The sequence below is a fragment of the Sciurus carolinensis genome, chromosome 12 (assembly GCF_902686445.1).
Source record: "Sciurus carolinensis chromosome 12, mSciCar1.2, whole genome shotgun sequence".
In the NCBI taxonomy this organism is placed as follows: Eukaryota; Metazoa; Chordata; class Mammalia; order Rodentia; family Sciuridae; genus Sciurus; species Sciurus carolinensis.
This window is the reverse complement of record NC_062224.1, coordinates 88,362,002-88,389,739: the sequence shown is the minus strand read 5'-3', so window position 1 is coordinate 88,389,739 and position 27,738 is coordinate 88,362,002. Positions and strand designations below refer to the sequence as shown.

At 34.5% G+C, this 27,738-nt stretch overlaps 1 protein-coding gene across 5 annotated transcripts in view; it reads left to right on the top strand.

Moving 5' to 3' along the window:
- Ptprc (protein tyrosine phosphatase receptor type C) overlaps positions 1–27,738 on the top strand; it is a 110,073-nt gene that overhangs the window by 71,719 nt on the left and 10,616 nt on the right. For all 5 annotated transcript variants that reach the window (XM_047520672.1, XM_047520669.1, XM_047520671.1 and 2 more), the window contains 13 exons: positions 235–440; positions 4,387–4,447; positions 12,554–12,662; positions 13,345–13,379; positions 15,437–15,546; positions 16,078–16,168; positions 16,258–16,334; positions 20,353–20,389; positions 20,495–20,592; positions 21,310–21,435; positions 23,105–23,262; positions 23,616–23,751; positions 25,399–25,548. In XM_047520672.1, coding sequence (XP_047376628.1) covers positions 235–440; positions 4,387–4,447; positions 12,554–12,662; positions 13,345–13,379; positions 15,437–15,546; positions 16,078–16,168; positions 16,258–16,334; positions 20,353–20,389; positions 20,495–20,592; positions 21,310–21,435; positions 23,105–23,262; positions 23,616–23,751; positions 25,399–25,548 — 1,394 coding nt within the window. The remainder of the gene's footprint in view (positions 1–234; positions 441–4,386; positions 4,448–12,553; positions 12,663–13,344; positions 13,380–15,436; positions 15,547–16,077; positions 16,169–16,257; positions 16,335–20,352; positions 20,390–20,494; positions 20,593–21,309; positions 21,436–23,104; positions 23,263–23,615; positions 23,752–25,398; positions 25,549–27,738) is intronic.

The following is a 27,738-nucleotide window of genomic DNA, read 5'->3' as shown; positions in this document are numbered from 1 at the left end:
TTTCCATCAGGGCCTGTGTACATCTCATGGCTTGAAGTACAAACTATATGTTCATGCTTACTGAATGAACAGGTGATTTCTTTTTAAATGTTTGGCTACAGCTTTTTAAATTTATGCACTATTATAATCCCAAGTTAACATTTAAGATATCTTATACTATACACATTATGTCCAGTAATTTAAATATATGCTTATGAAGTGATTAAAATAACAAACCTCTTTTTGTTTTGATAGCTCCAACTGAGGTCCAGAAAGTGACTGTCTCCCAGATAGCAGACAACAGTATATCTGTCACATGTAAACAACCTAAGGAGATTAATGGCCCCAACAAAAGTTACCACTTGGAAATCAGAACTAAAGGTAGTCAAATGGAAAAGAAAGGAGAAACATGTGAATTCCATTTAAATAATCTTTACTATTCAACAAAATATGAGTTTCGGGTAAGATCATGCTTTCTATAATCATAATAGTACCAATATATATATTCTAGTAGTTACTATTCAGTGCTTGAATAACATTAACATCAGTGCTCACATGAGCTTAAGAACTTCTGATATCTAATGAGATCACACTTGGGGAGTTTCAAAAATTTGACTCTAAATTATTTATTCCTGGAACTATAAACTATGGCTTAAAGAAAATGTTAGAACATTTTACAATTTCAAAATGATTCAATTTTAAGGAAATTATTGCTCATGTGTCAAGGTACAATCCTTCCTGTGAACACATTATTATCTAGCCAATTTTTTTTACCCTTTTCATTTTATTCATGTGAATTTTTCAGCTGCAAAAATTTTATGTGTACCTGGAAGTTAGAAAACACTAGTAGCAAAACGTCAGAAAATATTAGTGAGCATAAAGAATTTTAAAATGTCCATAATTCTCACCACACATTTCTCTTGGGCTAGAGAAAGGGTTCCTGTCAGAAGAATGGACTGACTGTAAAATAAAAGCTATGAAATTTATTTATCAGAGATAAGGACAGAAGACAGAATTATCTTAAGTGCAGGGGTGTGACCTATTGAGCCATCCAGAAAAGTCTGGCTCTAAGCAAGGAAGGAGCCCACGCTTGCGTTATTTATAGCGGTACAGATCAAAAGGGACTGTTAGGAGCGTCTTCCATGAAAAACAGGATGGGGTGGTGTAAGCCATTTGGCTCTAGTGGATCACTACCAAATCTGATGCTTATATTTGAACTTGAGTGGTGAGCTAATGCAGGATAACCATGACCCAGGTGTTCTCAAGCAATTATTATTGACCTGTGATTTCCTGAGGTCAGATAATCCTTGGGGATGGCTTGAGCTATGCTTGGTCATTATGAATGGCTTCCCGCACATAATCTCATTGTGTGGATCATAGTTTATGAATATACTTCTAAAATGAGAAGTGCACATTTCTTTTTTTTTTTTTTTTTCTTTGTGTGTGTGTGCACATGCATATGCATGTGTTACTGGAGACTGAATTCAGGGATGCCCTACCACTATGCTACTACCCCATCCCTTTTTACTTTTTATTTCGAGACAGGAATTAAATTACCCAGGCTGGCCTTGCAATCCTCCTACCTTGCCTTCCTATGTAGCTGAGATTAGAGATGTGGGCCACCATGCCCTGCTCCTGTAATGCATTTTTATGCATTTAACAAATGTCAACAATCTGAAGAACCCTATTTTTCAACATATTATTATATCATGTTCATCTTTCCTTGTTAAATATTTTGCTACTCTGTAACTTCCAATATACATAGAATTCTATCATTTGGCCTTATCGAATTCCACTAACTATATGTTGATCTCTAATATAGACAACATTCTATAAGCACACTTATTGGGAATAGCAAAACCTTCGAATATCTTTAATAATTTCTGTTTGATAAATTCCAAGAAATCCATTTGTTGAGTCAAGAAATTTACATATATTTTTTATTTTGTTTGGATATGTATCACCATTTTTTTGTTATTAATGTATGAAATGACCATCTCTTGAGAGTCTCACCAATACTTTAATGTTTAGCATGTAGAATAAGGTATTTGTATTTCTTTTTGTTTTAATGAAGATTTTTACTTTCTGTTGATATTACATATAGTTTTGTTATTGTTCTTATGATTATATATCTTCACCTCTTTTGTCCTCTTCCTCTTCTGGGAGTAAGTTCTATAAATATTAATGATATTAAACTCCATATCATGTATACTGTTATTTTTTTTTTCAGTTTACACTTCACATTTTAATTTTCTTCACAGCCCTTAAAGTCTTATCAGTTTTTTTTTTTTTTTGTGTGCAGATAAATAACTTTTATTCCTGTTAAAAGGAAATTTCTACAGTTAACTAATAAGAAGTTGATCATTGGCTTCATAACTTTTGTCAAAGAATCTTTTAATATTTATAATCTTTTTGGGTTTTTTTTTAACCCGAAACATAGGTTGGATTTTTATCAAAGTAATTTTAAGGCACTATAGTAACCATAGATGTGATAACTTAGTGTGATTTGTTTATATGGTGAATTATAGTGATAGAGCTTCTGATGGTAAACCATTGTCACATTCCAAGGTGGGTGAGAATCTCTGCTTTGTCATTGTTCATTATTCTTTTAAAGTATTATGAGTCAATTGCTTAATGTTGTATAGTCTTTATGAATCGATTTCCCTAAAGTGGATCATTCAGTAAGCAGGGAAAGATAGAGTTGGCACAACTTTGGGAATGCATTCTTCTGTTGCAGCTGGATATAAGGGTTATGCTAAGGTATACAGCAGACTCAAGATATTTTTCCTTTTTTTGATGCTTATGATTTTTAAATAGTATAGGAATAATTTGTTCCCTGAAAAATTTAGTTCAATCTCTTTAATACAAAAGAATTCTTTGAGAACCACTTATGTGTTTTTTTCAACTTTTTAACTTTTTTATTATTTTTCCAATAATAGTCTATCTCAAAGAAACATGTTGTTGTTACCATGTCATTATACATTCTCTTGAATTTCCTACTGCTTCACTCATTCCCACCAAACTCCTGACATGCTGGTCTTAGTTTCTCAAATACACCCGTTTTATTCTCTTTAAGCACCTTACCCCATGCTCTTCTCTCTTTCTAGAATTCTCTTCTCCCACTTTTCAAGAATAATAAATTATTCTGGAAAAATGTAGGTGAGCATCCTATTAACATATAATCTTAATATGCAAATTAGGGATAATTTCCTACTGCCCACTCCCCTCTCTTCTTCTACTCTGCAAGAGGCTACCTTTTGCTTTCTTATTTTCATATTTATTTCTGTCTCTAATACCATGTTTACACCTCTGTGAGAGAGCAATAATATTAGTTTTATTTAGCATTGTTAACAATTAATAGTTTTTATTATTTTTTTTTTGTTAATTTGGGGGTTCTTTTGGTAGGTTTTGGATCGAAAGTGTTTTTACCCTGCCATTATATATCTTTTCTTTTCTATTAATTTAAAAGAGATTAAGGCTATAAATCAGCCCTTGGTAAGTTTTTGATTGTCTCCCATGTCTATATTGTGTGTCACTAAAATGAATTCTTTAAGTAGAGTGTTCTGATTTCTAATAATTTCTAAAGAATCTATGATTGCAAATTTTTAATTAAGAGATTATGTGTATATTTTTGGTGCTTGCATTTTTTTATTGTTAGTGATTATCAGTTTATAATAGATCATTGATTTTCATACCCCCTGCCTTTGGAATTGATAGAATTTTTTTACAGCTCAATATATGATTAATGTGAATGTACTATGAATAGTGGGGCATTCATCTATCCTCCTATAGAATAAAAGGTTGGCTACATATTTGCCATATTAAACATTTATCATTAATCTCTTTTGAAGCATTATTCAGATCTATTTTAATGAGTTTTTATTGTGCCAAGATTATCATTTCTTCTTTACTCCTTCTGTTTCCCTGTGCATCTACATTGTTTTTTTCTTTATTTGTATTGAATGAGATATAGGTGTTTGTGTTAATTATGTCTCTACTATATATTTTACCCTGTATCCATTTACCCTTAAAAAGTAAGTGAATTTTTATGTACAACTCTTATAAATAGCATATGGCTAAATTTCCTTTTTTAAAAATAAAATGTGAAGGTATTAGCACATTGATAATGTAATTTTAATGTTAAATTATGAATCTTTTGATGTATTGGATTTTAATTCTTCAACCATTTCCATTTATTTTTGCTAATTATAACAATTATTACTATTATTGCTAGAAATAAGTTTTCCATCTTTTACTGCCTCTTCAAAAATGTTTGACAACGAAATATTGACGTGATCTTCAAGTTCCAATTTTAAAGCATATCAGCATACTTTAAACAAAAATAAACAGCATTATATATCAACACTGAAAAACTTGATTATTTTCTTTTTTGTTACTGACATTTAGGTTTATTTCTACAATGGGGTATATCGTGGACCTCCAGTTATTAGGCATCAATCAACATCTTGTAAGTCATTAGTAGGTTATAGTAATATAGATATAATAAAAACATATATTAGCTCTTACCAAGGTATATTATTTTATATTCAAGTTTATATTTTAATTATTGAATATTTAAATTAGAAGTTTCAATAAATATAATATCTTAAGTTGTCAGGGTAACTATATATAGGTAAATATCATATTAAAATTCAATATCATAAATTCAAACTAGAAAATACAATTAAAGATTACTGCTTTCTTAAAATAATTTGTAAGATGATTTAGCAGCACAGAATATTAAATTATGATAATTTTATGACAATTACTCATGCTAATAACTTTGTTTTGTGTACAGTTTTAGAGATTGTGGCCTTTTTGTCTTGTTCTGTTCTTTATTTTGTCCCTTAAACATGACTTGTCAAAAGTGGGCCTTAGATACATATCTGTCCTGATTTGCCTAATTGAAGATGAATAGTCCCTAATAACAATATCACTGTTTAAATATTTATCATAAATATTTTAATCAAAGTAAAGGTGCACATGGAAAAAATCTCTCAAATAAATTTCATTATAATAATAATAACAGCTGTATGTCACATTCTCCACCTATTGTTTTAACTCACCAGAATAACCACTTTGACTATGTCTATTTCCATTTTTCCTAATAATTTCCTTCATCTATCAGTATATTGTGCACCGCTCTGTCTAGAGTTACTAGTACCATGGACTTTTGCCTGCTCTGTTTTCTGTCCTGTGGTTCACTTCCACAGCACATGTTCTCTCCAAATTTGAGACTCAGAGATTCTGAGTGACTGGTCTGCACCCTGTTCAGCAGGTTAGCTGGTGGCTTCCTCCCCTTTCTTTTTTAATTTCCAAATGTTAAATTTCTCTGCCTATTATTTCCCTTTCTCTGTCATCCTTCTGCCAACGGATGGATGCATTTTCAGTTCTTTAAGATTCACAGAGTTCCTGGAAAGACAGGAGAAAATGTGTGGTTAGACCTTAGAATGTCTCTGAAGATTTGACTATTTTTTAATAAATAAAATGAGTTTATCAATGATGCTACTTAATGTTTTTGTAGAACCAATCTTAATTAATTATTATGGATTAGAACATTAACTTGTACTAATTTGATGCAATTTTTTGCAAAATCTCACTTTGAGGTTTTCTAATTCACTAGTAAAATATTTTCATATTAGTAATTTACTTAAGGAAGAGGAGATATGATTGTATTCTGATGACATTTTACCTACAATTGGAAACAATATTGATTGGCATATATATGGCATACACACACACAAACACACACACACACACACACACACACACACACACACACACACGTGCTGTGTATGTATGGGTGCATATGCATGCCAATAACCACTGGTAAGGATTGACAGTTTTAGGGAAAGGAATCTGAGATACAGACAGGACAATAATACTTGGAGTCATTTTAAAAGTCTATTACAGTAAGAATTTCCTTAAAAACATTCAATACAATCCACTCACATTTACATTCATCTATCCAACCATTCTTAAATGTACAACTAGTACAAATAACCCTTTAATCAAATAATAAACAAAATTTACTTAATCAAATAATAAACAAAACCAATAAGCAAATGGAGAAGTAGTGTAAAGGTGATAAAGTCTGTGGAGAGGAAAGACAATTTTACATTATGCAATGTGCACATACATCAATGGTACTTCCATGAGACCAGCTTTTTTAGATTCTATGTATGAATGAGATCTGGTGCTTCTTGTCTTTCTGGGCCTATTTTATTTCATTTAATATAATGATCTCCTATTCCATCCCTGCTATCAGGAATGATGGGATTTCACTCCTCTTAAGGATGATGATATTCCATTGTACATGAACCACACCTTATCCACTCATCAGTTGATGGACACTTAGGTTCTTTGCATTTGTTGGCTGTTGTGAATAGCACTGCTATCAACACGGGAGTACAAATGTCTCCTAGACACTGTTTTTATTTCCTTTGGATATATATATATATATATTTATATATATATATATAAATGTGTGTGTGTATATACCCAGTAATGGGTTTGCTGTATCATATGGTAGTTCTAGCTTTAAAGTTTTGAGGAACTTCCATGTCATTTTCCATGAATCTACTAACTTACATTCCCATCAACAGTGTACAAGGGTTTCCCAGCACTTGTCATCTTTAATCTTCTTAATAATTGCCATTAATATTGGAGTGAGGTGATATCTCATTGTGGTTTTCATTCACATTTCCCTGACAATTAGTTTTGTTGAGCATTTTTTTTCCGTATACACGTTGACCATTTATATGTCTTTCTTTGAGAAATATTCACACATTGCCCATTTTAAATAGGATTATTCATTTCTAATTTTTTTTTGTTACTACTGAGCTTTTGGAGTTTCTTATAATTCCAGATCCATTTGTCAGATGTATAGTTTGCAAATATTTTCTCCCCTTTGTAGTTTCATTATTGATGGTCTCCTTTGCTATACAGAAGTCTTTTAGTTTGATATAGTCTTACTTACCCACTGTTGCTTTTGTTTCCCGTAATTTGGGGATCTTGTCCCCCCAAAATCCTTGCCCATTCCAAAGTCCTGAATGTTCCCTCTTTGTTCTTCTAGTAGTTTAATAGTTTCAGGTCTTACATTTAGGTATTTAATCTATTTTCTGTTGATTGGTGTAACTGGTGAGAGGTATAGGTCTAATTTCATTCTTCTGCATGTGGATATTCAATTTTCTCAGCACTGTTTATTGAAAAGATTGACCTTTATCCAATGTGTGTTGTAAGTACTAAGCACCTTTTTCAAAAAGCAGCTGGGTATGACTTTATATTGAGGCTGTCTATTTTGGTCTAGATGTCTGCATTTATGCCTGGACTATATGTAGACTATTATAGCTTTGTAGTTTATTCTAAAGTCAGAGAAGGTCATGCCTCTAGCCTTGTTCTTTTTGCTTAAGGTGACTTTGTCTATTTGGGGATTTTTATGATTCCATAGGAATTTAGAATTATTTTTTTCCAGTTCTGTGAAGAATGTCATTGGTATTTGAATAGGAACTTCATTAAATCTGTTTGTGGCTTTTGGTAGTATGGACATTTAACAGTGTCCATTGTTCTAATACAAAACAAGGGATGTTTTTCTATTTTTTTTTTGTCCTTTGCAATTTCTTTCATCGATGTTTAATAACTTTCATTGTAGATATCCTTGGAAGTATTTATTTCTAGGTATTTCCTTTTGCAGTTTATTTTTTACATTTATTTATTTATGTATTTGAGATGGGCTCTTCCTTTGTTGCCCAAGCTGGTTTCAAACTTGCTATTGTCCTTGCCTCAGTCTCCTGAGTAGCTGGAATTACAGATGTATGCCACCATGTCCCACCTGTAGCTCTTTTAAGTGGTATTGCTCTCTTAATTTTTATTTCAGAAAATCTACTATTAGCATGTAGCTGGGCTACCGATTTTTTTGTTGTTGTTGTTGATTTTTATATTCTGTGTTGTGAGATATCTTAGGTGTCTAGAACAGTGTTTACAGATGATAAGAATCAAAAATATCTTTTTGTGAATAGTGGATAATTAGTACTTACTAGGTTTCAGGCACTCCACTCTGAATCATCATACCTGAACTCATTTTAGGAATTAAGGAACAGAGGTTTAAAGATAGTGGGATTCTGGACAATTTCCCAGTTGGTAATTAGTAGAGCTGAGACTGGAACTTGACCAGTCTGGCTCTGAGGCTGAGATGCTAAAGTCTCTGCATCATTTTGCTGCTTGTTCACTGGGTATATTAAACCTTTGTGAAAATTTAAGTCATGGCAAGTCTTCCTTACTGTCAAATGAAACACTTTTGGCCTCTGAGCACATTGGTCGATTTATTTTTGTGGGTCAGAACCCTGTCTGATCCCTTTGGGAGGCTACCCATTTCTGCAAAAAGAAAAAAAAAATTATACTAGATTACCTCTTTAATCCCTTTAAGATAGACTGACTGAAAAAGAACTAAATCTGAATGAAAGTATTTATAAAATACTTTGTAATTTATCGGGGATTCCTCTGCCCCCAGGAAAGAACTCCCCGACAACATGGAGCTTTCCAAGATTCTTTATTGTTCTATTGTTTCCCCTCAGGGGAGCACACAAAGAATATATATAGTAAGGCAGCCAATCAGAAAGCTATACAGACAAGGCACGAGCTACATGCATGATCCCAATGTGTAAGTGTATGGGGCACGAGCAGATCACGCGCTGCACACGAGAAACAGGAGCCAGTAGTTAAGTACTTCCTCATACGGCGTCAGCGCGACTCCTGCTTATCGCGTCATAAGTATGTGCCATGGACCGTACGTTGGCAAGCTGCCAGCCACCATCCTGCTTAGCCTGGAGCTAGGGGTCCCAGGTACCCCGACAGCTCCCCCTATTCTATTATTAAAAAGACAAAAGGGACCGTGCCTGTCTTAGGTTGAGGGGTCGGCCAATACCCTTACCCGTCATCAAAGTCTGCAGATCATGCTGCAGCTTCTGTCTTAGGTTGGTGTATGGCCACCTCCTTCATTACCCGTCATTGACTACCGGTCCAGCATAGATAACCAAGCATGAGGGGAGCTGCCGACTTCTAATGCAGTCATGGTTTGGCGGAAAATAATACGGTCTCGTTGTTGAGAGGCACGCAAACGTGTGATGACGCAGACAATGTAAAAGATACCAAATAGGAGTGCCCCTCCTAGAACAGCTAATCCGGCCCATTGTTTCACAAAAGAAAAAGCCGAAGAAATCCAAGAGGCAAATTCAGATACAGAAGCAATATGTACTCTAGTAGAATTCACTCGAACAATTTCCGCCCGAAGACGGGACGTAAGATTATCAAATTCAAAAGACCAAGTATTAGTAAGGTAAAGCGAAAGATTTCGAGACAAATCAGCTGCAGTACTAAGATTATCATACATTATGGGAGTTACACAGACTGCTCGTAGAGAGTAAATACACCCAAGTCCCAAAAGTTCTTGTAAAATGTCCACTTGTTCTTGCAGTAGGTCCACCCATTGGTTAACCAGCAGAATTCCAGCTTTTAAATGACCATTTAGAGTCTCTTGAGTTTGCAGGGCAGTGGCTGTATTTTCAGCTAGGTTATTGAGTTCTTTTGCTGTGGGTATTGATGTAGCTAATGAAACCGCTGCTGCAGTCATGGCTGTTGCAGAGAGTGCCACTGCAGTGATTATTGCTGTGGTGATGCCAAAATCTCTTTTGTTTTTGGATAGTAGAACTGGTAGTTCTGTATCTGTAACAGAGACTGGGACTGGTAGGAAGGTAGGAATACGCATTAAGACTGCCCGTGAGAACCTAGAAGCATTCCAACATTGAGAGAGAAGTTTGGAGAATAGCAGCTTGATAAATACCCTGCTTTAAAACTTGTATACTTGGAAAATATGAATACATTTAATATACAAGGAGTGACCATTTCACAATTACCTTGACACTTTAATCTTACTAAATTTAGTTTTTAAAGAAAAATTTAGACTCTGTAACATAGTACAATACTCTTAACAGTTGTTTAACCATAATTGTATAAACCCCAATTTTTAAGACTAATTGTTTTAAAGAATAAAACTTAATAGACACAAAGTTAAGAGTAAATTAAGTGTTTCTGAGAAATCCTTGTTATTTTACCATGTCATTTTACCATATAGATTAAACTTTGGCTTATATCAGAACATTAGTATTTCACCTTAGGAAAAACCTTAAATAGCTTTAGCTGTTTCACATACATACAACCAACTTAGTTACACACAGACTTGTTGAAACTTGCCCTTCACTTACACACAGACTTTTTTAGCACTTACTTAGACCCTCATGTATTTCATTATATAACACTTTCTTATCCAGAAAGATTTTCTTCTTCACTAAATATAGTTGTATTTTTAGAACCTTTTATTTTTTCTTTTTTATGTGTTGACCCCCTTTTGTTCACATTCTGAAACAACTCTTATGAAATTTCTGAATTTAGATAAATTACACCATTTTAACAAGATAAAATACTTTGTTGTTTATAGTACTCTAAATGAAACACAGTTGAAACCTTTAGAACCCTTTGTATATAGAATTGTACTTGTTAAGACATAACTCTTAGTAACCTTGTTTTTAGTCAAGATATTAGACAAGTGTCCTGAACAGTATTTGCTGTCTCTTTCCTGTTGAAGAAAAGTCCTAGAAACAATTGATATTAGACATTGTTTAACATCAACATTCCATTAGTTTGACCACCTAGAGACTTGCAAGTTATTTTTAAAGACATTTCACTTTTATTAGTTTACTCAATTTAAATTGAACCTTTTTAAATCACGTGAATAAAAGTATTTGGATCCATTTTTAAATTTTAATTTTAGGAGCGCTCAGTTTTGATACAGACAAAACATAACATTAGACAGCACAACATACACATAACACAAAATCAAAGGCCTTGTAACTTTATAGGTGAATCTCCATTGCAATGTAACAGATGTTCAAAATAACTGTAGAGTTGGATAAAAATAAACTGATCAAAAAAAAAAATCATATGAGCTCAAAAATACAGCATTAAAAAAAAACAAAACAAGAATCCTGGAAAATGAGTTAGTTCTGTGTAGCAGCCAGAAGTTTAAAATGACACCTTTTTTTTTTTTTTTTATCTTCAGGTTACCCCCCTTTCCCGCTGAGACTGCTGCAGCCTGCATTCCAATGCAGGCTTCAGCAAGGCCAGGCAGGGCGGGGGGAGGATCACCCAGGACTTTTTAACCCTTTTTCTTCCTGGTTGAGAAATCAGGTTAGGTTTGAATGCAGAAAATCACAAAACATTATTTCTTACTACTTTTGAGGAATGGAGCTGCTGAGATCTCTGCCTAGGGGGATTGGACTCGGGGGAGGACTGCTTCAAGGACACGGGTGTTCCCTCCCCAGGTGGCCATGGAGCTGCGTGGAAGGGATCAGGAGGGGGGCCTTTTTCTGTCTCTTGTGATAGTTTCTCTTGATCAAACAATCCCTCATCTAAAAACCAAGGGGCTTTGTCTTCTACAGTTTTTAAAAACTTCCTAGCTGAGGAAACCTTTAAAGGTGCTCCATTAGCCTTTAATAAAGCCTTTAATAGTCCTTCCATGCGAACACTAGACACCTCAGAACCCATGATTAATTTACTGCGATCACTTTTTGTATACCAGTTTCAGTTCACTGGACCGCTTTCCGCTTGGTCCGGGTTGATTGATGGCCACCTTTCGCGCACCACTTTGTTCAGTTTAATGTCTCCAATGTGGACCGCTTTTCGCTTAGTCCAGGGTGTAGCCGCCTTTCGCGTGCTACTTTCACTTTAATACTTTTAAGGTGGACCGCTTTCTGCTAGTCCATCCCGAGCCGCATTTCGCTTGGCTCTGTCTCTGGACTGCCTTTTGCTAGTCCGATTAGTCGCATACCGCGAACTTTGAGGCTGCCTCCCACATCACTCACCCTTATCCGTCTCCCGGGTTTCGGCGCCACTTATCGGGGATTCCCCTGCCCACAGGAAAGAACTCCCCGACAACATGGAGCTTTCCAAGATTCTTTATTGTTCTATTGTTTCCCCTCAGGGGAGCACACAAAGAATATATATAGTAAGGCAGCCAATCAGAAAGCTATACAGACAAGGCACGAGCTACATGCATGATCCCAATGTGTAAGTGTATGGGGCACGAGCAGATCACGCGCAGCACACGAGAAACAGGAGCCAGTAGTTAAGTACTTCCTCATACGGCGTCAGCGCGACTCCTGCTTATCGCGTCATAAGTATGTGCCATGGACCGTACGTTGGCAAGCTGCCAGCCACCATCCTGCTTAGCCTGGAGCTAGGGGTCCCGGGTACCCCGGCAGTAATTTATAAAAGACATTATCTAATGAAATCTGTTTTCTTTTAAATATGTATGCTTTTATGGGCTCTGAATAATATAATCAAAAGTCACAAAATCAGGAATATATTTATTGTAGGTAGTCTTATTTGAAAATTATTAGCTTTTTAAAACTTTACAATAATGAAAAATATCAAAATATACATTTTTTGAAGATTATTATTCAGAGCATCAGACAAAATATTTGAGGCAGTAACCTCTCCTTGTGTTATTTCTTATTTCTAGATAATTCTAAGGCACTGATTGCATTTCTGGCATTTCTGATTGTTGTGACAGCAATTGCCCTGCTTGTTGTCCTCTATAAAATCTATGATCTGCAAAGGAAAAGATCCAGGTAAGAAATGACATATGAATTAAAAATAAGAGTGGGAGTAATAGCCATGCAAGTTCATGTTCATAAGGCAATAATCGACCCAGTTAAATAAATACATGAAGGAAAGAAGACAGCATGGAGTTCAGATCATGACTGACATTGGATTGGAGTCGTTGTTATGGTGTTATTGGTTTACATTAAGTATTCATATTTTCTACATTTGCAAATAATGTTATGGATTTGTTTTACTTATAGCCTGTAGAAAGAATGTGTGTCTGTTCTTTTAGATCAAAGTGGATCAGAGGGATCTAAGAATGGCAAAAGCATAAGAAATGAGGGAACTAGTTGGGGACATGTACTTATTTCTTTGGCCTGAAAAAGTTATATTTTATGAAAAACAGGAGTGTTAAAATCAACTCTTTTGGTCGCATATCAGAGCCTGGCAGATGCTTCTTGGTTGTTTTATCGTCCGTCAGTTTTTCTTTACCCCTCTCCCAATTACTTTCTCACCTCTCTTTTCCTCTTTTCCCTCCTCTTCCCCTTTCATCTCCCCACTTCCTTCCTCCCCTCCTCTCCATCCCTCTTTTTTCCGTCTTTCTTCCCTCCATGAATTCATTAAATGAAATTTACTCAAGGAAAGTTAATGCCAACTGAATTCAGTGTTTCTTAAGAACAGAGACATTCATATTTCTTATTTTCACAGCAATTTTGATGAAGCACGGGAGCTTGTTGAGAGAGGTAAGTATGCTTAGTTTTCACTGATGAATACTCTTTCCCTTGCATTCAAGTCCATTTATTTTTTAAATAAGAACTAGGCATTTTTATTTAACTTGGACTTCTTCTGTTGATAAAATGATGAAACTTTAATTAAATCGTTCAAGAAGCAAGCATCTATGAGGCTTCCAGGGTATGCCAAATGTTGTGCAAAGCACTGAGAATTCCACAGGATTGGGCTCTTAAAGAATTCAGAATCTAATATAGGAATACAGTGATATTGACAAATAAGACAATAAGTTGATAAATCTATGTCCCTGAATGTGTCAGGTATATACAAAGAATACAGAAACCTGCTTGTGGGGAGGGCAGGATCTGGTCTGCTAAGATCCTGGGAAGCACTAGATGGACAAATGAGGAACCAGGGAGGGAAGAGCAGAAGGCAAGTCACAGAGACAAGGGGTGAGTGTCCTCAGGTCCTTGGCAGGGGGTGGTAACTGCTCCCACCAAAGGCACAGTTAGGGACAAGACACAGAAGAACAATTTGACTTAGGAGAGGACAACAAATTCCTTTTTTGTCAACTTTTATATTACTTCCTTAATTTAAAAAAGCATGATCCTGATAAAAGAAATGAAATCAAAGAAGCTAAAACTATGCTCACGATCATGAGCTATTTCTTTTCTCTTGCTCAAGACGGGCAGACCTTAGAATCCCTCTCTCTTGTGTTATATTTGAAGGGCTTCCTTCTTGCCAGAGCAGATAGCAAGGATCTGAGCAGAAGCCTTAGGGCTGGTTCTCTGGAGGTCCCTCATTATTAACTTTGTTTTCTTTTGAACACATATGAATACCTTGGTGGTATGTGTTATTTATTCATCTGTTTGTTGATTATCTTCCCCTAACTAGAATGTAAGCTTGGGAAAGACAGGGAGGTTTTTCTTTCTCTTTCACTGCTCTATCCCAGGACCTGGATGAGTGCATGGAATTCAATTCATGCTAATGAATAAATGAATTAACAGTGTAGTCTGTCCTGAGAATTAGTTTGAAGAGCACAGTAGCAACAGCACCTGAGCAGAAGAGGAAAATTTATTTTAAGGAGTCAAGGCAGATTAGAAAGAAAATTGATCTCAAAATTGATAGTGATTGTACCATGCAATGTGCCTGAACTTAGACACCCAAACTTCCTAAACACCTGAAGGTAGCCCTCAGTTCAGAATTATTGAATACTAGGGATCCCCAGTAACACAAAGAAGGATGTGGCCTTTTTGATAACTGTGATGGATAGAAAGTTTCTATGGATCATAAGAATAATGTAACACTCTCATGGACAACTTTTCTTCATCTTTAAATGGAGAAAATTAGCATGAGAACTAAAAGAAATATTCCAACAGGACATGAATGGAAAAGTAGTGGAAACAATTTTTACACGTATCATAGCTTGAATATCTTATTCTGCTAAAATTATTGTTTTTCAAGGTCCATATACAACTATTGCTCTTGATTATAAATTTGTGTTTTTATCCTACAGTAATATTTTTCATAAACATATTACATAACTGTGTTTCATGATCTAGAGGCACAATAAAGGAATATAACTTGTTTCATAGTCTAGTGTAAATAGACAATAAAATTAAACTGGATAGGGTGTAGAAGGGTATTAATCAAAATCTCTTGTTTCCATTTGCACAATTACGAGATTTTACAATAAGTTAAAAAGAAGTAAAACAAAAAATAATTAAAACATAACTATGTTAATTGCTTTAAAATACATGTAATTACATGGATTATATGGACGTCCTAACAATGGTGACATTTGGTTTGGTATTTTTTCTGTTGGAATAAAAAATAAGGAAAAGCTCTCTAGTAGGGGGAACAATATAAAGCCCTAAAGAAGACTGAAACACAAGATTTAAAAGACATTGATTTATAGGTGAATGTTTATAATGTGAATGAGATTTTCCAGGCAGTATTTGTGAGAAGGAAAGACAATAAGAATTAAGTCTTAGATGTAAATTTTTGATAATTTGTAGCACATTTTAAAGACAGTCATGACACTAGACCTGAATCTTTAATATGTTTATAGATGAGGAAAAACAGTTGATGAATGTTGAACCAATTAATGCAGATAATTTGTTGGAAACTTATAAGAGAAAAATTGCTGATGAAGGACGGCTTTTTCTAGCTGAATTTCAGGTATGAGTTTTCTTTGATAGAATAAGAAAATTTTAAATGTATTTGTCTAACCATTTGTCTTAATATTTTATCCCACATACTACTCCAATATGATCAAGGCAGATATTTTTAGTAGTTATTTATGAAACTTTGACAAGATTATAATATGAATCAAGTCTATATTTTAGTATAATCCCTTATTGTATTATTACAAATATGAACTCATGTCACAAAATATAGTTTGACCGATTCATACTTGTACTGTAGCTATTTATTCAAGCATTTGTTTTTAAAATGAATTTCGGAGTGGCACTTCAACTAATTCTAAATTTTGTCTTACACATGAAATTTGTTCTGAAAGTAATCCATCATTAATTTTTAAAGTTTTGCATAATTCCTAATAATGTTCATCTCAATAATCATATCTGACATGCTTATCAGTATAAAGAAAATAATTGACAGGATGTCACATTAACTCAATACAATAAATGGTGAGGGGGAAAATACTTTTCCTGAATCTGCTCTAACCCAAAGAATATTTGTGTCTTTCAGAGCATTCCACGGGTGTTCAGCAAGTTTTCTATCAAGGATGCTCGAAAGTCTTTCAACCAAAATAAAAATCGTTATGTTGACATCCTTCCTTGTGAGTCCTCATTGAGAATTGAATTTCTATGTATTTAAGCTGCTTGATTACTCATTATTTCACTTGTTTCTTTTATTTTCTCTAAACAGATGATTATAACCGTGTTGAACTCTCTGAAATAAATGGAGATGCAGGGTCAAACTATATAAATGCCAGTTATATTGATGTGAGTAAGAATATGAAATTATTTTGTATTCTTGTTATATTATCGTTGACAGTTTGAATTTTTCTTGTGTCTAAGCATCTTGTTCAAATCCTTCTACATATTTGTAAAGTTTTATAAAATTTATTAGAAATATTTTGAAGTAAGACCGGTCACTGATAAGAACAACAAAATCACTAATATTTACAGGAGTAGTTCTTGATTATTTTCCTGTTGGTTTTTTATGTAATATAAGATTTTCCTCTTTGTAAAACAAATCATACTGCAAATTAATACACTATGATGTCTATTTTGTTCTGGATAGTAGGTTTAATGAACTAGCATATATTTGTCATAAGAACTCCACCTCTGCACAATGCTAACTGTGTAGATGATACCTGAGAGGCTCAGGTTAGTTATCTTGTCCTTGTTCACATATTAGTAAAGGTTTTATCTGAGATTCCGCTCCAGTTAGCCTGACTCTAGACTACTGTGCTTCTGTTGCATACACTGCATGGTAGCAGCAACACTCTTGATTGACGCCCATCCTCTGTACATGGTAAATTTATTAAAAATATTTTGATATTTTAATGTTTCAATTTTTATATAATCATAAATAAATAATGCTTCACACGAGTAAAACAATTTTAAACACTACAAAAACATTACAAACTGAAAAAATCCCTTCTGACCCAATCTACCATTTGTCCAATGTCTCCAACCACCAGAAGAAATAACTTCTATGTTGGCTTTTTATTTATCCGTCCAGAGTTTCTTTATACATAATTAAAACACCAGCCTATGTTATCACCCCTTTATATGAAAATGTAAACACAAAAATCTCACTGTTCTCTATCCTGCTGACTACATAGTTATTTACATATCTGTGTCTATATGGGATTTATATGATATAACTATAAAGAACGGGGTCATCAACTTTTCCTGTGAGGGGCCAGATAAGAAATATTTTTGACTTTGTGGAGCGTACCATCTTTGTCCCAAATCCTAGATTCTGCCATGAGTGACCATGCTTCCATAGATAATACATAATGTGCCTAAGTTACAAAATAACTTTTGTTACAAAATTAAGACATGTTGAATTCAGCCTACAACACATAGTTTGCTAACCCTGGACCATGAGAACTTTTACCTTTTGATGTTCTTACAGATTTTGCAGTATAACTGCACTAAGGTTTCTTTAATCATTTCCTAATTAACAGGCATTAAATGTGGTCTCTTAATTTCTACTACTACTAACAATAATATAATGAATCATATGAACTCTTATTTTTCCACAGTGGGTTTCAATGTATCTGTAGGATAAATTTCTGAAAGAATTTCAGGGACAAAAAACATAGACATTTGTAATTAAAAAAAAATATTTCTAAATGGCCCCCAGGGGTTTTTTACAATTTATAATCCAGCAGCAATGTATGAACCTGCTTACTTCCAAGTAGCCTTGCCAAAACAATGTGCTATCAGAAAACTTGAACAATACACTAGCTTACCAGGTATATTTCATGCTGCCTTGTATGCTGATTTATAAGGTAATTCCCCAGATTTTTTTAAAAAGAAAAACAATTGAAATCAAGTTGTTCCTTCTTGTTTATATTGCTATTGCCATTGGCCCACTTGGATAAGTAAATTTTTAGTAAAGACTTAAATTTGAAATTTTACTTACTTATTTTAGCAGTGCATTAGTCTGTTTGTACAATAAATTAAAAAATAAAACAATAAAAGAAAACAATTTTTTTATTGTTTCCCTGAAAACAATAGAAACTTTTTCTCTCACAGTTCTGGAGTTCAGAAATCTGAAATCAAGTTGTCCACAGAACCATACTACCTCTGAAATCTCTGGAAGATCCTTCCTTGCCTGTTCCTAGCTTCTGGTGGCTGCTGGCAATCCTTGGCATTCCTTGGTGTATAGCTGCATCACTCCAAACTCTGCCTCCACCAGTGGCCTTCTTCCCTGTGTGTCTAGTCATTGTCTGAATGTCCTCCTTCTTTCCTTTTTAAGAACTCTGGTCATTAAACTTAGAACACAACCTTGTACAGTATGACATCATTTTAAGTCCTACATCCACAAAGATATATTTCCAAACAAGGGTACATTCTGCAGTTCTAGAAGACATGAGTTTTGGAGGGACACAGTCCCATCCACTATTCTATAATTATGTATAATTACAGAATAACTTGGAAATATTTTCTAAACACATCATTCATCTTCAACCTCCAAGCCCCTATCACTGATCAAGTTCCATATGATATATCTAATGATTTTTCTAGACCAAATTACTGACATTGGTGATTATGATGACTATTATGATTATAACATGATTGATACACATTTTCTATTCGTCAGTTATCATTTTTAGTGCTTTATGTGTATTAATTCAATTAAATCTCACAACTCTAAAAGGTGTTCTCTATTTTGCTAGTAGATCTGGGATTCCACCCCTGCAAGCACTCTAAACTTAGTTTCCCCTCCACTTTGTTTGATATACTACAGTTTTCATATCCTTGTTTGCTATTGTCCCTGGAAGTCTACCTTAATCCACAAATAGTTCTTCCCTTAACCTGTTCTCATGATATCCACAATGAAATCTCTTATTCTATGTCTTTTTAACATAATCTTTCAAAGGCTTATTTTTAACAGCAACTAACACTTTTTGCAATGTTAAGTCATAGGCCAAAGAATAATTATGAGTTTGAGGTCATGTTTTTCACCTCTGTTTGAGCTGATTCTGTCAGATGAGCTCCACAGACCATTACAGTTAACACTAATCAATTTTATATTAGCATATACTGTCTTTTTTTATACATAATAACTTGTTCTTCAAAGTAAAGAACTTGAGAGCAGACCTGCTAAGACTTACAAGAACTTTGATGGTCTCTAGGAAAAACAAAACACAACAAAAGAACTTGAACTTTCTGTTCAAATATATATATAGCTGCTATGGTATCAGGTTGTACTTAGGTTTCCACAACACAGCTAGGAGCTCCTGGAAAGCATTCATCTTCAGCTTTGAGATTGGTGCTTGACATATTTTAGCCATTTAATAAGTGCTTGGGAACAAATGAACATGACTAATACTGTGCCATGAGAAGCTACTAAAATTGACATGAATTCTTGTAGATCTTGTACAAAATTTCATTCAGTAGCAAACTTCATCTCTTTCTATGGAGCTTTTCTCATTGAGGTAAATGAGATAAAGGTAAATTTAAAGAGTCTGAGATAATTTTGAAAGAAAGTAGCATGTTTCATCTGCTTCTGAGTGCCTTCTTTGTCTTAGTAACAGGAGCAGAGAAAGCAGACATTTTAAGTAATGAAATGAAAGTGATTGCATCACTTATCTGGAATTGCAAAAAAGGACTCCAGGGACTCAGCAGTATATTCCAACCATAGTTAAGAGGTGGAAGTGTAGAGGGCAATTCCAGAGGGATTTAGACAAAGAAATGGAAAGTAACTACATGGTTGGTGAGAAGCCTATAAAGGTTCTCAGAATTTAAACTGTAAGAATAAAAGACATATACCTATAAATTGTTGTACTATCCTAAGTGAAAATGAAGTCAACTTTTAAAAATTGCTTGCAGTATATAGCAAAATACATGAAAGTCATGAATATCATTTGCAAATGCTAACTAATCCGTTTGGCACAGTTAAGTGACTGATCACAAATTAATACAATTTCCCTTAATAATTTGAATATGCCTTGGGAAATCTGTAACCAACAAATAGCAAATCTAAAGCAATTGCTTCTAATTCAGATGCACATTAGCAGGGCATGGTAGCAAACTCCTGTAATCTCAGCAAGTTGGAAAGCTGAAGCAGGAGAATCATGGGTTCAAAGCCAGCCTCAGCAATTTAGTGAGACCCTGTCTCAAAATAAAAAAATAAAACAGTCTGGGAATGTGATTCAGTGGTTACATGCCCTTGGATTCAATCCCTGAAACCAAGGAAAAAAAAAGAAAAAGGAATTTTGCATGTTAATGAATAATGGAGTATTTAGTAAATGACATATTTTTGTGTGTTCTTGAACAGGGTTTCAAAGAACCCAGGAAATATATTGCTGCACAAGGTAATTATTTGATAGTCCTATATTATTTTTGGAAAATTATTTTATAGGACTTTAAAAAATCTCTCTTAACTTGTATTTTTTTCTTTTTTCTTTTTAATCTCCTAGGTCCTAGGGATGAAACTCTGGATGATTTCTGGAGGATGATCTGGGAACAAAAAGCCACTGTTATCGTCATGGTCACTCGGTGTGAAGAAGGAAACAGGGTAAGAACCTAGAAGTTTCACAGGATAGTGGTTGGAATCAGAAAAAGAAAGTGCTGAGTTGCATTTCAAAAAGCCACATTTATGTGCTTGCTGACTGAAATAGAAATCTCTCTATTTTAGTAGTGCTAACATTTGATTTGCATTCTCATGCGTGCATAAAAATAAAATTTATACATATGAAATGTATTCCTAAATGCATGACATTTGGATGCTTCAGTTTAACTACTGGACTTTTATTTGGTTCCAAGTTTGGGTTTTTTTTTTTTTTTTTAATTTTCTTCCCAGCATTATTCAGTACCTTGGAAAGTGTTAACTTCACAAGTACTAGTGAATACAACTTTGAGCATACAAATGTTAAATCACATAATTTAGGACTTTAGGAAGAGTAAAAGCCTCTTGATCCCCCAACCTGAAATTGACTACAAGGAATCACCTCTTTTTTGCTGACCACTGAGGATGCCTTCTGTTTAAAGGCAGCTAAGCCTGGGAGCATCATCCTTCTGCTGGGTAGTATGAAGGAAGTCCTCCTGAACACATGGATGGGAAACAGTGCATTTCAAATACCACAATTTTAGGTGTATATGTGCTTAACAAAGAATATGTAAATATTGTGAGAATTTCGGATGAATAATTTTTGGGTTTTGGTTTTTTAAGAGTGTGTAGTAAAATTTTGTTTAGATGAAAAACTGGAATCACTAATGATTTTTTAAAATATAGAACAAGTGTGCAGAATATTGGCCATCAATGGAAGAAGGCATGCGGGCTTTTGGAGATGTTATTGTAAAGATATATGAGCACAAAAGATGTCCAGATTATATCATTCAGAAACTGAGCATTACAAATGTGAGTATGCTTTAGTACATGATTTTTGTTTTGATATTGTTTTTATAAAAACATAATTATTATGAGATATTAAATGTGAGAAAATAAAGTATATCTGGGAAAATTATTTTTTAATGATCTCTAGGAGAAAAGGTTAGGTTAGAATAAGAAATAAGTTGATAGGTCAAATTTTAGGTTTGCCCATGTCAAATCAAAAGTACCTATTAGGCTGGACCCCTGAAGCATTTTAGAAAAAGAAGGGTCCATTAAATGTGTCAGATAAGTGATTATATTATTAAATTAATTAACAAATAATTCTGAATGGAGTGTTACCATTATGCAAAGACTGTTTAGACAAATTTCTACACAATTAGAAAGCAGTACATGAAGTATAAATTCTAAATATGTAGTAGAGATAGATGTTTAGTTCAGAAAATAAAGAGGCCACCAAGATCTTGGAAATAGTTAAAATGGAGGTCAACACAAATATTATATAATTGTATGAAAATTCCAGATAGGCAAGCAGATAAAAACAGAGAGTAGATTAGTAGTTGCTTCCAGCTGAGGGGGTTGGAGTGGGGAGTGGCAGCTACAGGGTGTAGTCTTTCATTTTGTGCTGACAAAAATGTCCTATAATTAGATACGGGTGATGTATCAATTTGTGCATGTAATAAAAACACTTCAAATGGATGAAGTTTATGATTAATAGAATGTGCTTTAATAGTGCTGTTTAAAAAGTGCAGGTCTTTACAAGAGGGATTGAAATTTTCTCTGAATTCCATTTGTTGGAGGTCTTTCAGTAATCTATATTTTATTTCTATATAGTCCAAATACATTTTTTTTTTACAGGAAGAAGCAAACCTACTGTGTATTTCTCCCAAGGCCCTCTTGGTTCCTTTTGCATTACTGACTGCTTTGCACTTGAGGGTTGTAAAACAATTCTACCAATGACTCATGGCTAAATACATGATTGACAAAGCTACAAAGGCCCCCAATCCATAGATATAGGCATTTATATGGATGTTGATAGCATTTATGTAGACATTGATACCTATCTCGCTATAGAGATAGTCTGGGGTTACTATTCTTAATCAACTCAGATATTTCCTACTGGAAAATTAAAATAACATCTTTTTTTTGTCTTTATTTTTGTTTTCAAGTTGATGATTCTACTTGTGAGGGCTTAAGGAATACAGTCAGACTTTCTACATGTGAGAAATAGTCCTGTTTGCTGGTCTACCAAGCAGAAGAATTTTAAACAGCTGTGAGAGTGACCTTTACTAGATTTTTTTTTTTTCACACATTCTCCCAAACCCCCAGCCTGACTCCTAGCCTCTCCCCACCCACATTTTTTGATGTGTTTATTTTTGCTCTCTTGGCTTTGTAGCATGAAAGTTCCTAGGAGTTTCAGCTCTATTTACATTACCTTACTTCACTGGTAAGTTCCTGCTTACTGGGTAATGCATGAACTTCCTGCATGATCTTTCAATTGCTAGTTATTAATTGGAAAGGGAAATGCAATTGTAGTTGAAAAAAGCTTAGGGAACAGAATGCCTGAGGAAAAGACTCTGGAGCGGTTTCCATTTGCATGAGGAGTTTTTACTGTGGGTTCTTCCTCCCACTTATTTATGATATATGGTTTAGTATGAAAACAAAGTAACCTTAAAAGAAAATTTTACCTCTTGACTAGAAAAGAGAGAAAACCACTGGACGAGAGGTGACACACATTCAGTTTACCAGTTGGCCAGACCATGGGGTTCCTGAAGATCCCCACCTGCTCCTCAAACTGAGAAGGAGAGTGAATGCTTTCAGCAACTTCTTCAGTGGCCCCATTGTGGTGCACTGCAGGTAAATAGAGACTCCTTATGGCACCCTGGGGTCTATGGGTCTGTTCAAGTCCTTAGTTAAGGATGTCCTCTCCTTTGGCAATTCCGTTTTGGGGAAACAATCTGCTTTGTGTAATTTATATTCTTTTTTGAAATTTTTTTTTTTTTTTTTTTTTTTGGTAAATTGCCAACTTATAATTATATAAATTCAGAGTGTATGAAGTGATATTGTGATTTGTGAACCCAGGAGCAAGGACCCTGAACAGACCTTTTTCAAGAGAAACTTAGGTTCTTATCTCTGCTTCATGCTTGATGGTTCTCCATGCATTTCCTCATCATGATCTTGTCTCCACTTGTTTGTGCTGGTTTTGTCAGTGCTGGTGTCGGGCGCACAGGCACCTACATTGGAATTGATGCCATGTTAGAAGGGCTGGAAGCAGAGGGCAAGGTGGATGTCTACAGTTATGTTGTCAAGCTTAGGCGACAGAGATGCCTCATGGTTCAAGTGGAGGTACGTCCTAAGATTTAATAATTATGCTCACTTTTGTTTTTGAACTTAAATTCTTTTAGGGTGATAGTAATGGTATTAAAAGAAATCTAAATCTATCATACCTTCAAATAGTGGGTGGAAGTAGTTTTCTTTTAGTTTTTTGAAAATTAAAAAGTCGCAATCACTGACTGTAGTCAAAAGCATTTTCATTAGTCCTTGAAAGTTCTGTAGAAGAAAAATGACCACAACATTTTTGTATTTTTTAAAAATAATGAAATACTATTTATACATATCAGACCAGGAAAGAAATAAAAGCACTAAGAACAGATTGGCAGCATCTCATAAAATTAAAACCAAGGAGACTGTATAGTGGTTAAGAACCTGTGTTTTCAAACTAGACTTCCCAAGTTCAATTCCTGTCTCTAATTTTTAATCCTATGCACCTCTGGACAAGTGTTAAATGTTTCTATGCTTCACTTAAGTCATTCATAAAATGAAAATAAAGGTAAATACTGTGCAGATTTATAAAAAAAAAAAAAGGAAATAGAAGTGAAGCACTTAGACAAGTTTGTGGCATATGCTATGCATTCAGTGATCATAAGTGGTAGTTGTTACTGAAAAATGTCTGTACTTGACCAAGCAATCGCACATGTCTGTATTGTGTATATCAAAGTGAAGCAATTGCAAATGTGCATAACTAAAAACAGGTGTAGGACTGTTCCTTGCATTCAGCATTGGTAGAAGAGCACAACAGTGGAAACACTCCACCGGGATATCAGCAGGGGATAGGGAAAGCAGGGTGGACAGTGGACTTTGACTAGCAAATGTCATACTGCAGTTGAAAGGATCTAGGTCTGTATCTGCCTATGTGAATGAATGCTTAGATGGAAACAGAATGAATGAAGTCACCAAATGAAACATACAGAATATGATTTTTGTGATCTTAAAATCAGAAAAAACATACAATGTCTATATGTTCATAAATATCAATGAAGACTTAGCACAAAAATAGATTGTTAACCAGAGAAGAAGAAATTTTTTTGTGTGAAATAAATGAAACAAAGGAGAAAGATATAAGCAAACTCAGGGAATGGGTGGTGCTATTTAAAGAAAAATATGTTTCTCTTTAAATCGGAAATATGGAATTCCTTTGAAAGTACTGAATTCAAATATGATAAACAAGTTTGGAGTTGCCAAATTTGTGTTTGGCATATTTGATCTTAAATAATTTTCTCTATTTTAAGAAATTTTAGAAAATTTTAATGATACATTCTGTGGAACATCAACTTGCCTTTTTTTGATATCCTGTGAATGTTATTACAGTTTTATGTATTATTAATTTCACTTATTAACTCAGTAATGGTCACTGAAGAGAGTAATAGACTATTTTTAAATGTTCAGGAATAAGATAAGAGATATACAGTTATATAATGGATACTCTATTTGGTAAACAATTTTTTTTCCTGGAAAAATAGTCTGAAATGAAATTTGCTCATATTCCAGAGAGTGGTGAGAGCTAACTTCAGAACATTTACATGTTATACCTGTCAATTAATTTACCACAGTTGTCCCAATATGAACAAAATTATGTGAATGCATATTTTATTTAAATGTGACACACAGGACACTGCATTACCTAATTATTTTTATTTTTATTTGGTTCTGTAGGCACAGTACATCTTGATCCATCAGGCCTTAGTGGAATACAATCAGTTTGGAGAAACAGAAGTGAACTTGTCTGAATTACATCCATGTCTACATAACATGAAGAAAAGAGATCCACCCAGTGAGCCATCTCCTCTTGAGGCTGAATTCCAGGTAATAATAGAGATAACAGTAATAAATAACAGTAGTAAATTTTATTGCTTTCTATTTTCTAGGTGTTTGCTATACATTTCAGGTAGTTCCTGCATCTGATCCTCACCCTAAGCAATGGAGCACAGATGAGGAAACCAACATAGAGAAATTAAAAGAAATGCCTTGATCTACATACCTATTATGTAGAAGACTAGTTTAAACCCAGAAGTGTGATTCAATTCCTAATACTTCCCACCCTCACTCATTAAACTGGTATAACATGAAGTGTCAAAATAATAGTATATAGCGACAAAATTGGTCTGCCCTAGTTGATGTAGCATCCTGCCTTTAAAAATTGCATCTGGTTTTGTTTTGTAAAAGGAAATAATTAGGGGGGTTTGTGACTGCTTAGGAAGTTGAAATGGCTAGAGCTGATAGACAGAAAGGAAAGGATAAGTAAGTGTGTCCTAACCTATTTATTAGGCAATTATTCTGGCAGTTAACTGAGGATATATTTTGCTACGATTTCAGAGAGTTGACACAGTTATCTTCGAATTACTTAGTTGTCAAAAAATGTTTTTTAACTTTTCTCTTCCGCGGATGATTTCCAGTTTACAGAGTTTTTCCTATAAAATACCAAACTAGTCAATTTGGAGAGTTTCACAAGGCCAGGAAGGTGTTTTTAATCAGATGCAGAAACATTTAATGTTTAGGATCAAAGTGGAACTAAGGTGGGGGAAGGAGGTGGAGCTTATAATAATCACCAAGCAACTGGGTCCTGCAGAAGACCTGCACTTTCCTGGAAGAATTACTAAGCACAGAGTAGTCTTAAAGAGAGGAGTATTTGTTGTTGTTGTGTTGCTATTTTAGCTTATAAATTTACCATAATCAATACACTAACCCTACTAAACTACATATGCACATGCTGTTGGGAGATGCTAATATATTTAAGATAAACATAGATATGTATAGTCAGTAATTAGAGAGGGTATTTTTTCCACTGAGCAGGTATGATAGAGTTGTGACTCTATGCCAAGTAAAATTCTAGGCGCAAGTGATTTGTAAGTGAACTTAGGAGAAGGCATGAGAGACTATCATCCAGAGCACAGGTAGTGCCAATAGCCCTGATGTTGGAGGCAGTGAAATTATTCCAATTCACTAGACAGGAAGGTAGAAAAGGAGGTGGATGCAAAGTGTGGGAAATCTGGTAATGGAAAATCTCATTGCCTTTCCTTTCTTTTTAAATATATTTTTGAAACATAATTATACATATTTATGGGGGACATGGTGATACTTCAGTACACATATACCATGTGTAATGACCAGATCAAGGTAATTGGCACTACATTACTTCAATCCCAATTGCTCTCAATTTCTCGAGAAATTGTGAGTCAGGGTCATCAGTAGAGTTAGGGGTACAGGAGTGAGTAGGGCAAAAAATATCATAGTGATTAAAATAGGGGAAAAGTATAAAATCATTACCTCAAAGTAAGAATGCATTCTTTCTAGGCAAAGGTCATAGGTTTGCAGGAATTTATTGTTTGAGCGTTTGGAAAAATATGGGCATAATTTAAAGATGATGAGCTAGTTGTGTTGTTTTCTACAGCAACACAGAACTCTTGGGATAAAACCTGTGTATGCGGATAGCTGGGTTCAGCCCATCTAGATTTTGAAAAGTGACATATGAAATTTGAGAGGCAAAGGAGTTGTTTACAAAGGAATGATTATAGTGGTTGATAATAAAGAGTGAATGGCCACATGAAGAACATAAGAAAAACTAGTAATGGCAATATGTTGAAGGTTTTGATAGATTTGCAAGTTACTAGGTTGAAAGGATTAGAATTAACCTCTCAGAAGAATACCAATAGTTTTTAAGACCAAGGATGCTTGAAATCATGATTTTAGAGAGGTTGTAATGTAGGAATAAGACCTACACAGGTATGATGGTGAAAGTGAATGACTGAGGAATGGAGGGAAAGGTCGTGTGTGGTGAAAAAACAGATGAATCAACGCGAGAGTTAGATAGATCATCTTTGTCAATATTGAAGTAACCAAGGGTGAGGATGAACCTGAGAGGAAGAGCATCCTCTTAGCCAAGTCTAAGACTAAGACTGAGAGGAGGAGTGATCCAGAAATCAGTGCCTCACACCCCCATGTGAAGGGCAGTGGATAAAAGATAGTGTAGTATAAGGGAAGGAAAATCAAAAGCTA